Below are 16056 nucleotides of genomic sequence, written 5' to 3'. Positions count from 1 at the left end.
AACAGTAAAATACACACTGCACAGAGGAGATCACATCTCACTTAGTCCAGTCCAGATGTATGAAAATTGATCTTTTTTAAATACTTTAAACTAGCTTCCTAAAGACCCCAGCAAAAGTAATTGATCCATTCTGCCAGCCTTAATTTGAGCCATCTCTTAATTATGCATGGCCCTGAGGTTGGCAATTTTTTGTACACTGTTTGCCAAATTCAGATACTTAAAAAGCAATACCAAAAGTCTCATTGTCCATATTGGGGTGTAGCGATACAGGTACTTAGGCAGCGCAACATTTGTTGAGAGTGGTTGCTAGCAGGTTGCCATCTCCAGTAGATAATATGGAAAACTCCATGTGAGATCTTTTCACCTGTGTGAATAACTTCATGGGAATTCATGTCAAACTGCATGTAGCCCTGAAATGTTTGGGACAGTAAATGTCTCTTTCATCTCTTTGCATGCTCGTCTTTTTGTTTAAGTTGCCTGTCTGGTTTAATTCGCTGGATTTACACAAAAGCAACAGATTTGGATATCACTGAGATGGGTTTTATTTGAGTGAATTCTTCTTCTAAATGCATTTTACTTGATCTGAAGAAGTAAAATGGCACACTGACTGTAAATCCAGCACATATGTCTTTTTCTGTTTGCTTCTTCTTTTATTTTTCATTTAACTCCACCATTTCCCCCCCCTTCCCCCTCCACTGCCTGCTGTGCTCGGTGCTTCCACCATGTGGTTGCCCATCGGTACTGCAGGCACTGGCCCAGGCCATTAAGGAGGCCAAAGAGCAACATCCTGACATGTCTGTTACCAGAGTGGTGGTTCATAAAGAAACTGAGCTGGCTGAGGAGGATTGACTGAACTCAGGTAATGATAAAAATAGTAGCTTATCATCATCATCATTATTATTATTATTATTAATCTTTTTATATTTGATGGGGAAAGGTTTATTTACCGGTGCATGTGGAGAAGCTGCTAAAGAAACCAGCTGCCATCACACATGCTGCAACAGTTGAAAAGAGAAAAAGGGAAAAGAGGCATTCGATTTTGGAAGGAGTACAAGGAGAACATTTTGATTAGGAAACCAGTGTCGTTTCATCATCGCAGTGCCCCAGGCTGATTACTCCCCCACCCCCTCCCCCTCTCTTTTTCCCCAGAGCTGAAGGGCCCGTCGTGACTGTTTTTTCTCTGTCGAACGACCTTCATCACCCACGACGATCGGCCTTGACTGACGGGAGAGGAGGAGAAGAAGAGTAGCTTAAAGAACAGGGAGAGAAGGGTTTGACAAATGGACCGAAGTTGCCACTCTCTTCCTTTCTTATTGTCTGTGGTGCGATCTAAATCCCTCACTGCAAAACCAAGAAAAAGAAAAAAAAAATCTCTCATTGTTTCTGAGGGAACAAAAAGAACCACTTTGTTAGCATAACAATTGTAGCTTTTTATTATTTTTTTAGTTGTGCTTTTTCTGTAACTGTTTTATAAACAGATGATAGCATGTTTGTCTTCTATCACAAAGATGAAACTAGGGATGCACTGATAACCAATCTGGATGAAACTGTATCCTTGCATTGATTATTTTGTACCAGTACTGATGACCTTCAGCTAAAGTTTCTTACAAAAACAGCACGCTGAGATGCTCAAGTAGAGAAAGCTTTTTATCATAACAGTGAGGTTATGCACCTGTACTTGGGTTCCGGTGCGTTGGCATAGAAAGGTAACTTGTTAAATTACAGCTCCCCCTCTTGCTTCATGGTGATGTAAATGGAGAGTAATATAATAGTTTATAAGGAACATGAAGGAAGGGTGTCACAACTTGGTCTGCTCTTTTGTTTTTTAAAATTAGTATAACACACTCACTCCCACATATTCACAGGTGAATGGTAGAAACGTTGCACCTCACATTATCACTTCTACTTCTTGATCATTAGAGAAGAGCGGGAGCTGTAACTTCAACATCTGCAGGAGAGCCATCCAGGTCTTTTGGTTCTGTTATTTCTTTTTTTTCCCTGTATAGTTATTATTCATCCACATTCCTTGTGTGTGACTAGCAGCCGAGTGAGTGCATTTTCAGTTCAATTCACTTTTTTTTGCTAAACTGGAAGAAGAGACGGGTTTTGAACATTTTAAATAGGGTCGGCGAGCTTCAGCAGCAGTTCGAAAATGTAGGTGGAATAAATTCCATCAATTTTACAGTTTTAAATTTTTTTTAAGCTAAACTGAAGGTGGATTTGAACTGAAAATGACAACTTCTGCACAGTAAAAATGAAGGTTATCAATGGGAGCAGCTTTTCACTCCCCAGGCTCGTCCACTGTACGATACTAACCATTCCCGCTGGGCCTGAGGGGGAGCGAGGGAGACATAAACTGACTTTGGATTGGGAAACTGGAGCTGTAAAGTAAAGGATAATTGGGAGATTGCCTGATAAGTACCAGGGAATAAAAGAGAATTTGAATAATAATGCATGTTTTCTTGCATCCCACAGTGAAGTATTTTAATATTCTGAAGGCTTAATGCATAATGCAAAATTAATACTGCTATTTAAATTATTCAGAATGAGTTTTGCGCTCCAACTAGCACAGGTACCAAAATGAGGACGACTTGAAAGCAGCTCAGACTCAAATTAATGCAGCCTGCTAACTCTGCCAAGGAGCCCGTTTGCTGCCGTAGTTTAGCTCAGTTCATCGCCAGCTTCTTTTCATACCTGCTTGATATGATAGAGTATGGGATTAAATTCAGCATGTCTTCACGCAGTTTAATCTTCCAGGAGTCTCGAGTGAGTCTAGGTAGGACGCTACCACGTCAATTGGTTTGAGAGCGTGTGGACTATCTCTGCTCGTACAGCGCGTCGAGCTGCTTTGTAACTGTTTCACTGCAGCTAAACGTTTCTCTGCATGTCTTTTTTGTTTTTATTTTGGTTACATTTCATTCAGCCGATTTCCACGTTGTTCGCCACAAAAAAACGCAACGCTCTGAATCTGTCACCGCACTTCAAACTGAGACAAAAAAAGCAAAAGTTACAACGCACCAGCCAAAATGCAGCTTAAAGGGAAGTGTATCAGAGGGTTTGAAGTGCTCTTGACACCCCCTAAATGGAAACTCATTATGTTTTATTCATTTTCTGTCCTTTTACTCTGCAAAAAACAAAAAAAAGAAAGTGAACTAAATTGTAGCTTTGTGTAAATATTGGGGGCATTAAATGTGCTAGGCGCTTGGTCTCGTGCATTCACTTTGACGCGCATTTTTAGCATAAGCAGCAAAAAAGGCAAAGTCATGTTCTCCTGAAATTTAGCTGATTGTAAGTGAAGAAGTGCCACTGATTTAGTATAATAAACATTCCACCTTAGACTGGTCTGGATTAATCTACGTCTCCCTCTTTGACTGGACGTGTTTTAAACGGGAGACAAAAGGATATTTTATTTCATTTTTAGAAATAAAAAAGGAAGAAAAAACTGCTAATCAGCTTTTTAACCTGATGAGTAATCACTGCCCAATTTGACCCATTTTAAAACTTTTGTAGTTAAGCGTGCTCATCAAACTGAGAGCTGAAGCTTTTTTAAAATCAGGAAACGCAGGTCTGAGCTCTACTATGCAGTTAAATGACATTCCACGAGGGGGAAGCTTTAACCTCGAACCCTCTTGTAAAGAGACAAAGCAGCAGAAAAGCATTTTTTTTTTCTTTATAAAAATGTAAACCGTGCAACACTAGGCAGCTTTGGAAGCTTTTGATGTTCCAAAAAACAAACAAACAGAAAAAAAGCCTTTGGTAATATCACAGTGACCACATTTGTAGATTTTTCTTTTTCATAATTTCTCATCTTTTCTCTGTGATCTAGTTGTTTAAAGGTGGGATTTCTTGTTCCCCCTCCATCTTGCATATTTGTAAAATTGTTGCAGTGTCGTTGTTTTTTTTTGAAAACCACTACAAATGGAAATTTCTGCCACTGTTTTCCTTTTTGTACGTTTAGCCCCAAGCTTTAACCGCTTTTCCGGGTTCTTCTGGGCTCTCTTAACCAATCACATGAGCTTTGAGGCTGCGGAATCGGATTTTCCCAAATGTGTCACGTTACGTTAGGTTACACCAAGAAAAGTTTTACCAACCTCTACGCCTGTGAAGCCACATCAGAGAACGTTAAATCCACACGGTGTCATAGCAGGTTATAATTGGAGGATCCTCTGAACACTTAAATCTCAGGCTTTGTTTCACACTCTGGAGAAACGGGAAACCAGCACAGTTTTTATATTTTATTAATAAAATAAAACTCACACAAACAAAGGAAACTTTACAGAAACTCATTTTGGAAAACCTACCAGCTGCCTCATTGCTCTCTGTTAGCTAACCAGTGATCACCAGTAGGGTTTTTTTCTGTCTAGCAGCTTAAATGTCTTGTATCTCCCCCCACACAGCCACTCCTCCCCCCCTGTGTAACACTGTTTAAATAAAGGATTGTTATACTCGCTTCATTTCCTCATTCATTTCCTTGGAAGTGTGATTGAAAATGTGTGCAGCATATTTATTAGACATAATACCTAAAACTTAAATCCGTGTGTAAATTATGCTTTTTAATTCATGTCAGTCGGGTGAGGCAGACGACGTGGGTGTCTTCAATGTCCAGCATGATATGGCCCCTCAGGAGAGAGCACATAGTATCATATACAGAGCGTGTTCCTTCATTTGTGTAAAAATGTGTCCGTTCATGACTGTCAGTCGCAGAAATGAGATCCAGCATTTCTTCTGTGCCGTCCTCTGTGCGCATGCCTGTGGGTGGCGCTGATGGAGCTTCTGTCCTGCGCAAGCTTCAACAGATCAGCGTCAGCTGTGGATGAAAGATTAGAGATGAAGACTAAAAACAGAAGAAAACTGGAATATTATGAGCTCTGTGTAATATTTTAGTCTTTTTAACATTTACTATTGTAACTAGAATGAAGTTTAATTTTGTTATTTATACAATATATTATATAAGTTTTATATATTCCACTTTGAATTAATTTAGACATTATTTTCATCAGTTGAAATCTTGGTGCCACAGGCTTGTCATTTCAGTTCTGCGTGGGGCGATGGTGTTGGTTAACAGAATGGCCCAGGGGACGAAGCTGTTAGTGAGTCTGGAGGTGTGGGACCTGATTGACCCGAGGCACCGACCAGAGGGCAGTGGGGCAAACGGGTGGTGGGTGGGGTGCAAATGGTCACCTGTGATGACCCTAGTTGTCCTGAGACAGGAGGATTTAAGGATAGCCTCCAGGGGTGGCAGAGGGTAGTAGATGATTTTTCTGGGCAGTGTTAATTTACACTGTGCACAGCCTTTTTCCCCTCAGTTATCAACTGAGTACCAAACACCCACCTGGACCCAGCTTGTGGTCCAGGTGGTTCTTCCTGAGGACATAGAGGAAGTGCAGCCACTGTTGGCCCTTCCCTACAACATTGGTGTTGTGGGTCCAGGTGAGATCAGTGGAGATGTGGGTGCCCAGAAACCTGAAGGTGGAGACATATTCCACTTGTTCTCCATTGATAATGAGATGGGAGTGGAGCTCTCTGCGCCTCTATTACGAGTTCTTTTGTTTTAGGAACTGCCTGCTGTGCTCGGTGCTGCCACTGTGTGGTTGCCCAGACTGCAGATACAGTCTGATGTGCTGTGTGTTCAGAGATGCTCTTCTGCATACCTTGGTTGTAACCAGTGGCTATTTGAGTTTATATTGCTTGAAGAAGTCTGACCAGTCTTCTGTAACATCAACAAGGCATTTTCACCAAGGAAACTGACGCTCACTGCCACTTTCCTTTTTTTGTTTTTATCTTTTAGCAATGCCGGTACCTTGTGTGACTTGCCAGTTCCGTTGGCACTAATTCACCCCCATACCATTTCAGATGCAGGCTTTTGAACTGAGTGCGTATAACAATTTGGCACTCAACAATTCACCTCTTTATGCAGTGTCCATGTTTTCCAAAAATAATTTCAAACTTTGATTGACCGCAGAACAGTTTTCCACTCTGTCTCAGTCCAGCGTTCATGTTCACGTATGGCTTCGTCTTTGCACGATAAAGTATTCACAGACAGTGATTACAGGAAGTGTTCCTGAGCCCATGAAGTAGTTTCCGTGCCCGAATCATGTCTGTTTTTAACACAGTGATGGCAATTAACCTAATTAGTTGCTAAATGTTCTTCTGACTGTTTCTTTTACTTTTCCCCAACTTTGACACACATTACTGCCATTAAATTCAAAATGAGCTAATATTTTTCATCAAATAGTAAAATGTCTGTAAAACTCTTTCTACTGTTGTGATTTACCATCTAGAACACAGACCCAGATTTGTTTCTCACCAACATAAATAGAAGCTTTGTGTAATTTGAGCACCACTGACAAACAGTATGCGTTTGATTACCTGTAAATGATTATAATTAGCATCCGAATAAACAGCAGACAATATAAAATCACTAAAAATTGCACACTTTCTTGCTTTGATGCCCAATCACGCCCAGCAGTCATTCCCACATGGTTGTCTTTTAAAAACGGGTCACAAAAGAGTCCAATTTTCTCAAAAAGCAGCTGGAGTTCCCCATGATTGATTTTTCTACACATGAATAATCTTTTTATTAATATATCCACTTTGGACCAGAGCAGATGGTGAAAGCACAGCCATGATCGTAACAGAATGTGTGCACATGTCTATGTTTTACGGCCGCACAAAGAACAAAGGGGTCAGATTTAGCCGGCAAAAGCAACACCTGCGCACACATACAGATGAAGGAAAAGGCATGTTTCCAGGTTTTTCATGTGTTGAGTAATCTAAAGCCTGTGGCAGTCCTCTCTCACTACGCATCCACAAAAACCAGGCCAGTGTAACTAATTGTCAGAGTGTAGTTTAGTTTGGGTTCTTTGTCATTTACCTGTGGGTCACGTGAGTTGTAATATACTGTTCAAATAATTCTATGAGTGAGTATGAGAAATGCCCACCCTGTCTGAGTTTCCAACTGAGGAGGATGATCAGTGCTAGCAGCAGCAGAGAGACAGACAGGAAGAGCATCAGTCCAAACAGCCACACTGGTAAAAAGCTGCCTGCATCACTGTTTGACATCGTGATGCTTCCCTGCAGGAACAGAGCCAGATCAGCCCAGGGGGAAGTCAGCACAGCCATGTTAGTCCTGCGAAGCAACAGAAACGGGGAGAACATCAGGTCTGCTGTGGCGATATGATCACAGAACACATCAACGTGAGTACTTTAATGTGTCGGACCGACAACAGCTAAGTTTTAGGTTAAATAACAAATAAGTAACAGTAGTGCCAACTTCTTTTCTTTCAGTTAAAGCCCAAAATCTCTTTGGTCTGCAGCTGCGTTTCTAGTATGAAGCATTTACTGTACAAGAAACGCACACTAGCAAGTACCAACTTAACCCCCCACACCTAGTGTATCATATTTGATACATGAGTTTTTGAGACTACCCCCTCTGAAAAAAATAAAAATAAATAAATTTAGTAATAAATATCTTGCCAAAACAAAACCCGTCAACAAATATGATATAAATTAAAACTCAAATATGTGAATTGGCCACCTCTCCCTGAGCCTGGGAGTTTTTCCTTCCCACTGTCGCCAAAGTGCTCATAGGGGATCATGTGATTGTTGGGGGTTTCTTTGTTTTATTATTGTAGGGTCTACCTTGCAATATAAAGAAAATAAAATTCAAATAAAATTGAATTGAAAATAGAACTTTATTTTCAGAATTACAATTGCCTGGCAATTATTTCATGGTTCGGGCTTTAAAGGGTTAATAAAAGCAGATTATTTTTAGTAGCCAAGCGTGTGTATGCCAATCAAAGGTTGGAATAAACACCAGACATCAAATAAGAAACATGTTTTCCAAGTTTCTTTTAAATCGATTTCTCAGTACAACCATTCTGTGTGTAGTTTTCGCTTCTGGTTGATTGGTTTTAGTTAAGGGTGGAACTGATCATCTCTTTATTGAAAGTAAATAAACTTGCATACATTCTCAAACCAATGATCTTAGAACATACACAACCAGAGTAGCTGTCCCTTCAGATTCAGAATAAACTGTATTGTCATTGCACCGTATGGTTAAAAACTACAACACAACAAAAAGAGACATATCGGGAAACGTCTTTGATCAGCATTTAATCCTGATATGTTTTCTTTTGAACTTGCCTAGGACATGCTGTGTGCTCATCAGAGGCAGCCACAATCAATGACCATTGCACAGCTGCAGGCTGTACTCATCCAGGAATGGGCATCTGGACACTACACAGATGGGTGATTGCTTAAATGTGTATTTCTATATGATTAGAAGTGTAAACTGTGACAATGCAAAACTCCAGACTTGTAGCAATGTTGCTTCCATGCTTGGTGTTAAAGCCTCTATAGTCTAAATTATGGATAATCCTTTGCAGTCATGACATTTATATATTTTGTGTTTCAAACACTGGTTTTGATACAAAGTTTAGAATGATATTTATTTAAAATAATAATTCCCTGCAGGTTCAGCTGAATAAGAATGAAACCTTGCTGAGACTTGAATCATAGTTTTCATCCCTTTCAAGCGGCCTTGTCGGTCTCAGTGCAGGTTATGAAATGATAATTGTAACATGTAATCTATTGTTCGAGTTCCTTCGCACGTGTTTTCCCTCATTCACATGAACACGTGCTTTTATGGATTCACTTGTGTCCATGTACACACAGTGCATTTGGAAAATATTCACACTGCAGAGTTGTTACTTTTTTAAAAACAAAGTATCGAGGGAAGGCTGCGACAGCTCATGTACACGTTATAAAGTTGTGTTTGATTTTTAACGAAATTGCAGTTTAAAGCTATTTTTTCCCACTTTCTCATTATGGGCTGAAATAAAAAAATAAATCTGTTTTGGAAGAAGGCTGTAACATGACAACATGTGGTCATGTGAGGTGCTGTGAGTACTTTCCAGATGCGCTCTGAGTGGCATGTTCCCAAAAGTTTTGTATTAGGAACAAGACTGTTTGATCTCGGTCATGGTTTAGACTAAAATACAAAAGTTCACGGCAGTTTCACCACTTTTTTTTTTTTCCCAAAAGCTCCATTTTCTTGGTTGCCTGGGTTACATGTCCCCTCAGAGGAGTATTGAAAACATGCAAGATGCAAGCACGAAATGTACTTCCACTTAAAGTACAGTTCATACAGTTCACGTCCACGGACAAATAGCTTGCACATTTTTGTGACTGTTTCACACTTTGGCCATGAAACCATGTGGTCATTTTGTCCATATGAACGTGTACAGTCAGTACAGATAAAGCAGGATCACCTATACAAAACATGAATCACACTCACAGTTATCATTAACACTACAACCAAATCTACTTACGGTTTTTAGGCCCCCAGAAATGCAGTTTTGAAGGCCTTTAGGTGGAAATGACCAACAGATGTTCTCCAGAGATTAATGAGGTTTGTCCTTCCTGACGTTAAGCTGTCTTTTAAAGAAATCAGTCAGTTGCTACCGACGCCGCTGAGATTATGCAGGAAAAATAAATCTCGTGTTTTTATTTCCACAGTGAGAAAATGAGCTAAAAGAAGTCCAGTTCTTTGTTTCTTCTTTTTAGTGTGTTTGCTTCCTGTGTTCCTCTGTTCCCGACTCACTTTGATTGGGAGAAACAGCACTGCTGTTGACAATGTGAACTTTGTTCTGTTTCAACAGTCGAACCGTGTGATTAGTAAGATTAGTTTTACTGGACCGTGTGTGTGTGTGTGTGTGTTTAGTAAGAGGATTGGTGCATGTTACTATATGCTCTGGTGTCCTTAAACCGTTTGAATCTGGGAAATAATTTACATGTTATACTTCTGTGCTTGTTTGTCTGCACTGTGGCTTTCTGCAGTGTTTTGATCATTGAACCTTGGACCTTTGTGCTTACTGCGTCATAAAAAAAACTCACAACACGTGCAGTTTTTCAGCTGTTCTCTCAACTCTTTTGACTTTCTCTGCTTTCAAACACTCTCTGCACCAACAAACACTGATGTCGTTTTGGTTGATGGCATCACTGATTAGTTTCAAACACAACTGATAACCGTAATCTGGACTATATCACTACAACATATCCATCCACCCATTCTCTTTAGCTTATCCTTATAAAGATTGTGGTGGTGGAGCGTCTCAAACAGGCTCTAGAGTGCTGGGCAGTGAGCACGGGGCCCACTAGAGGATGTTGGGTCCTCAGGCCACCCTCATGGAGTCTGTCTCTGATGGTTGCTCAGAGACTTTGGCCTGCTGACCATGCCACTAAATCACAAAGAATGCAGTACTGAATCAGACAGTTTGCATTAAAATGCAGAGATACATGGCATGCATATGCAATCTGTGTAGGTTCTCGGTCATCCAGGTCATGGTAGTCTAAGGATCTTGGAAAGAAACTAGCTGGACTTCTTTAAATTTCGTGACGATGTTTCATCTTTTATTTTATCTAGCTACTTAGACATATACAATATATCTCCGTAATCAGTCACAGGCACAAGTTTGTTTTTTTTCTTGGCTCACAGGTCACACCACACTCACCACAAACTTTATTGGGTACACCTATTCAGGTGCTCGATCACACAAATATATAATCAGCCAGTGACATGGCAGCAACCCAATGTATTTAGGCATGTAGACATGGTCAAAAAAACACTGAAGTTCAAACTGAGCAACAAATTGGGGGAAGAAAGGCGATTTTGTTTAGTCTGACACGGTTCTGCCACATGGTTGGTGCTGATAGGAAGGGAACAGTAACTCAAATAACCACTCATTACAACCAAGGTCTGCAGAAGAGCATGTGTGATAGTACAAAACATTAAACCTTGCAGCAGACGACCACACTGGCTACACTCAACTTCTCAGCAAAGAACAGGAAACTGAGGCTATAACTCATCCAGTCTCAACAAAATTGGATAATTTAAGATTCTCCGTGTTACTTAGCTCGGGTTTCTTTTAAGTTTCTTGAACATGATCTCAATCCAATAGAGCACCTTTGGGATGTGGTGGAATGGAGGGAGCTCTTGTAGGGTGTTCATGGTCTAGGTAGTTGGTATCCATAGTGGTTGAAGAAAGGAAGAGTGGTGAACCAGTGACAGGGTCATGGAGCGAAGTTGGCCCCTGTGGTCCAATCCAACAGGTGAGCTACTGTAACTCAAATCGCCTAAGAAGGTAATGCTGGATCTGATAGAAAGGCAAGAAAATACACAGTGCATCACTGTTTGTTGCTGTTTGGGCACCAACACAATATTAGGCAGGTGGTCATAATGTTATGCTGAGTGATGTATCCTTGCTTGTATGCGACAAAGTTTAAGTATCTTTGTCCTTTTTGTAGTTTGACATTCTGCTTCCAGTGTCCCCATTCAACATTTAAACAGAACATTGCTTTCAGGCTTTTGGGTGAAATCACAGACACAATCTGGCTACAACCAGTAAGAACTCTGGTTAACTGTGTGATCCTGCCATCAACATCAATATAACTTGTTAAGTTTGTTTTCCACCCTCTGACTAATCAGTGTAAAGATTTATTTCTTTTTGGAGCTGGCTTGTGAAAGAAGGGCGGAGGCTGTGGCGTCTTTGATGTTTGTATAGCGTTCTGTTTTTTTCTAGTAGTTTGATGCATGTATCATAAATGGATGTATACATGCATGTTTAATTAAATTAGGCAAATGAAAAAAATCAAATGGAGAAACAAATAAAAAGAACGCAAAAGTTACATTCATTATTTAGATATGGCTGATAAAACATTAACGTGGCTCTTGTGAGAAGAGGAATTGAAACTATGTTTTATAATCTGTTGAAAAATCTCCTGAAAGCAGCCATAACCCTGGCTAAACATTTCCTCCCTCGACACGCAGGAGGAATTTTGGGCCATTTTGCCATTTCCTCTGGACTGAGACAAGCAACAGAAAAGAAGAAAAAGAAGGGTTGGTTTTTTTTTTCAACACCACTGTTCCTGCCAAACTAACCAGCCCTTCAGTCAGTCTTGTTTCTTTCTCATTGTCTCTTATTTTCTCTTGTGTGCTGCTGCTGACAAAGTGAGCGTAGATAAAATTCTGAAATGAAAGAAAACGCGCACAAGCAAGAAACAAGACCAAACTCGATTAAACGAATGTAATCAGCAGAAACTGGCTGGGAGCTGCCAGAAATGTGGCTTCTGCAATGGGTCGGGATTTTGGGACAGCACTGATTGGCGATTTTATTTCTGCCTACTTTGAAGTCAGCCTTCAGCAAAGTGTGTTTTTGTTACCAACATTCACAGAAAAAAAGAGAAATCCTGCCTCACCTCTTTGTCTGATTGCTGCTGTAGGTATGAGGCAGCATCCACTTTGATGAGTGGAGTTGGATGTGTGCATCTGTTTGTGTGGGCGGAAGATCATGTTTGTGTCGTCAGCACTGTGGGAACGGATCCTGTATTTCATTGATTGTACAGTGAGATGAATCCAAGTCATCTCTCCCCGTCTGCCACATTGTGCTAAGGCCAAGTGGAGGGAAACAGCAAAAAGAACAACACACATAAACATCGTTTGAGTTCACCGTGAGGTGTAAAACATTACAATTTGAAATCTGCAATATCTTTTCCTAAGTTTTTCTGAGTGTTATGTAACATGCTTGTGTGGAAAGATCTTTTTGTGGACGCGCAGCTTACTACATGGCCATTGGTTTACCTTGATTTAGGTCCCACAGAGGTCACCTTCTCAAGGGAGACCTAGCCAAGGCAGCAGAAACACAAACCCCAAACATAATAAAAATGCAAACAACTTAAAATGCAGAGCATACAACATGACATGCAATATGCATATATCCAAAACAAAAAACCTCTGATCTTTTTGCAGTGTTTTATGTCCAAGGTGCATAATAAAAAAATCTGTCAACACCCCGGGCACATTAAAAACCACCATTTGGAGGAGCGTTGCTGGTAACTGTTCAAGCTGATACAGAGAAAGTTACTGAGAAAAACTGTAAGTTAATCCAGTATTGTTTTATAGATTAAAAAATCCAAAACAAAACAAACGCCCATCAGGAGGTAAAGAGAGGAGACATGAGTCAGAGATTTTGTTGCTGTAACAAAACATAGAGATGCATGACAAACTGAATAAAGATGTCAGGCGTATACAGCATATTATCATAATCAATGCCAGGAGAACAATAACTCCCACAGTTTTTTCCCCTTGGCATTAAAACAAAAGTAAGAAATAAACCTTGAGGCTGAATTGAGCACAAAAACAGATATTATTGCTGCTTTTGGCAATGATGTTTGGAAATTTTAAAAAAAGTATGATTAATCATTGTACCTTATCATCAGTGTCTCTTTTCTGTTGCAGTTCCAGGAGATCAGCCAAATGATCAATGTAGTTGCATTTAGTGTGGGAAAGCAAGGAAATCAGTGCTTGCCCTTTGAAATCTAAAAGCAGACATCAGGGGGGGATATATAGTTTCTCTCGTTTTCATGTCAGTGTCTTATTAATGAAGGCTAGAGCTGGTCACGCTGAAAGGCCAGTAGCTTTTCTGTTCTTTCTTTGGTTGCTTGCACATGCATATCATCGTCTTTGCTTAAAAGCATATCTTTTCATGCTTTTATCAAAATGAGGATTCAAATTTAGGTCACAGGAGGTCCAGACGCAAGAGAAAACAGAATGGGTGTTTTTCATTCCCTACCTTTCATTCTCTGCTTCCTGACAACCTCCCTCGTCCATGACCAAGAATGGTAAATGGCCTGTATTTGTATAGCGCTTTTCTAGTCCCTAAGGACCCCAAAGTGCTTTACACAACCTGTCATCCACACATTCACACACTGGTGATGGCAAGCTACATTGTAGCACCACAGTCACCCTGGGGCGCACTGACAGAGGCGAGGCTGCCGGACACTGGCGCCACCGGGCCCTCTGACCACTACCAGTAGGCAATGGGTGAAGTCTCTTGCCCAAGGACACAACCAAGGACACAAAGCGTTGTGTCCTCTTGCCCAAGGACACTGACTATATGGGCAGATCTACTGGGCCTGACTATAATAATCACTAATGGTAAGTTGCTGGTCATTATTCATCAATCTTCCACTCAAGTATTCACTCAGTTAAATAAATGCATTAAAATAAAGAGAAAGGTGGTAAATATTTAATGCCCAACATTGTAATGATTACTTTAAATGACCTCTTCTGTCTATAAATCCATTACAGTAATTTAATGCCATCGATTTTCTACATTCATTCCCCCCACCAATTAGTTTACATCACTAAATATAATGTATTTTCATTAGAGTAAAATTCAACTCTGTCTGGAGTATGTGCACATACTGCACAATCTGTTTCTAGCAGATAATGGCTTGCTTGATTACATTCCATTATTAAAATCAAAGTAAACTTTATTGTCATCTCTGCTTCATAAAGTAGAGTATATAAAGAGACGAGGAGGCTCCAGTTCCATTCAGTGCAAAAGACAACAATAAATATAAGAAGAGTAAGAAATAAATATACACTTTAAATTAAAGGTAAAAGGATCAATAACAATCTAAATTTACAATTTACAGTTGAATGATTTAAAGTGACCTTGAAGTGGTTTAAAATGACCAGCGTAGCAGCGTCACAGTTTACCGTTTAGTATGAAAGGACACAGTTCTCTCCCTTCTTTATCTCATCTCAGACCACTTAAAGTTACCGAGCGAGGTCTTAGACTGCATGAAAGTCATCAACTCTCTGCAGAGTTACAAACCTCTTCTGGCATTAACATCAACACCAAAACTGTGAGCCGGGAGCTTTGTGGCATGGGTTTCCATGGCTGAACAGCTTTTGTAGGTGGCCCAGTTGATCTGCCCATATGGGGAGGTTTAGTATGCCATATCTGTCATAAAAGGATAGAAGGATGGACCCACATGCTGAGCACTGAAAAGTTTTTATGGGTTTATCTTCAGCTTAGGGAATGAGAAACAGGTTAGGACGGACGGACGGAACAGACTGCGGGCAAGGATGTTACCTGGCTGATGCAAGGATTTTTTGATAACTGAGTCTGTGCTTCACTCTTAAATACTCTGCTTCCAGAGCTACTGATGAGTTGCAGGTGAGTTGACTAGCTGAATGCCGACAGGTGAGCGACTGACTGAGTGGCAGGGAAACCACGAAGGAGCCGCCTTGGAAAAAAAGTAAATGACAAAGCGGGAAAGAGAGCAAACTAATGATTGGCTTCACAGTGTTCATCTTTTATATACAGTCTAAAGTTGATCTGCATTTAAGTGTAGTGAAAACCTTCATGAGCCATAATGTTGTTGTTATAAATTGACTGAGATGACAGGACATAACATGTCATATTTAGATAATCCTGTATTTATATGATCTCACGTTGGTAGTGATATTCGTGCTGTTTAACATTCATGTGAATTTGTGCTAACAAGCTCCAGTCTGGTTGTCATTACAGACCCACTGTGTGTGTGTGTGTGAGAGAGCGAGGGTGTTCACATGCTGAGGGATGAGCCTGGAGCAGAGAGTGATGATGATGATAAAAAGGAACTGGAAGGAAAAGACTAACATCTTAAACATGTTTTTTTCTGTACACTATTGACATTAGTGCCCATTTGAGCATAAAGGCCTTTGAGTGTCCGTGTGTGTGTTTGTGTACGTATCACGGCTTCAATAAACCAGCTCCAACTTTCTCACCCTTGTTTTTGTTCTAGTTGTCATGGCAACCTCTTGGCCTTTTTAGCATAAGTTACATCGGGGGTCTCCGATGATGCTCATCGCCATAGTTACTGGGGCTTTGTTAATGAGATTCAAAGCTTCGGGCATTATGTAAGATGTGTGACATTTACCTCGGATCACTCCGCTGCAGTGTGTATTCACTAATATATCGATGTGTATTGACGCACACAAAGAAGGGAGGAAATAACACCAACCTCACTGATTTCAAATATCAACAGTAGTACGGCTGCCAGGAAAAGCCTCATGGGCTTGAGATGGATTTAGGCTTCTGCATCAAGGTGTTACGGCGCTCTCTTTATGTGAACCCCTCCGGCACAGGATTTAACTTGGCGACTGTCATATTACCACAATATTTAAATTTCAGGAACAGATTACTGAGCCTCTGACTTCTGAGT

At 40.4% G+C, this 16056-nt stretch overlaps 1 protein-coding gene and 1 long non-coding RNA gene across 10 annotated transcripts in view; one reads left to right on the top strand and one right to left on the bottom strand.

Moving 5' to 3' along the window:
* epb41l2 (erythrocyte membrane protein band 4.1-like 2) overlaps positions 1-4450 on the top strand; it is a 50761-nt gene extending 46311 nt beyond the window's left edge. For 8 of the 9 annotated variants that reach the window (XM_087851963.1, XM_087851973.1, XM_087851967.1 and 5 more), the window contains 2 exons: positions 748-859; positions 1150-4450. In XM_087851963.1, the coding sequence (XP_087708089.1) occupies positions 748-849 (102 nt within the window). In that variant the 3' untranslated portion in view covers positions 850-859; positions 1150-4450. The remainder of the gene's footprint in view (positions 1-747; positions 860-1149) is intronic. The other variant, XM_087851968.1, reaches the window with a different exon arrangement.
* On the bottom strand, positions 4262-9685 carry LOC148098384 (uncharacterized). Its single transcript, XR_015720685.1, has 3 exons — positions 9333-9685; positions 6942-7129; positions 4262-4807 (listed from the first exon to the last, which is right to left on the bottom strand). It is a non-coding gene; the product is annotated as an uncharacterized LOC148098384 (long non-coding RNA).
* Between the last annotated feature and the right edge of the window lie 6371 nt (positions 9686-16056).

Source organism: Neolamprologus brichardi, chromosome 15 (assembly GCF_056152115.1).
Source record: "Neolamprologus brichardi isolate AB-2024 chromosome 15, ASM5615211v1, whole genome shotgun sequence".
Lineage (NCBI taxonomy): Eukaryota > Metazoa > Chordata > Actinopteri > Cichliformes > Cichlidae > Neolamprologus > Neolamprologus brichardi.
This window is presented reverse-complemented; position numbering and strand designations above follow the sequence as displayed.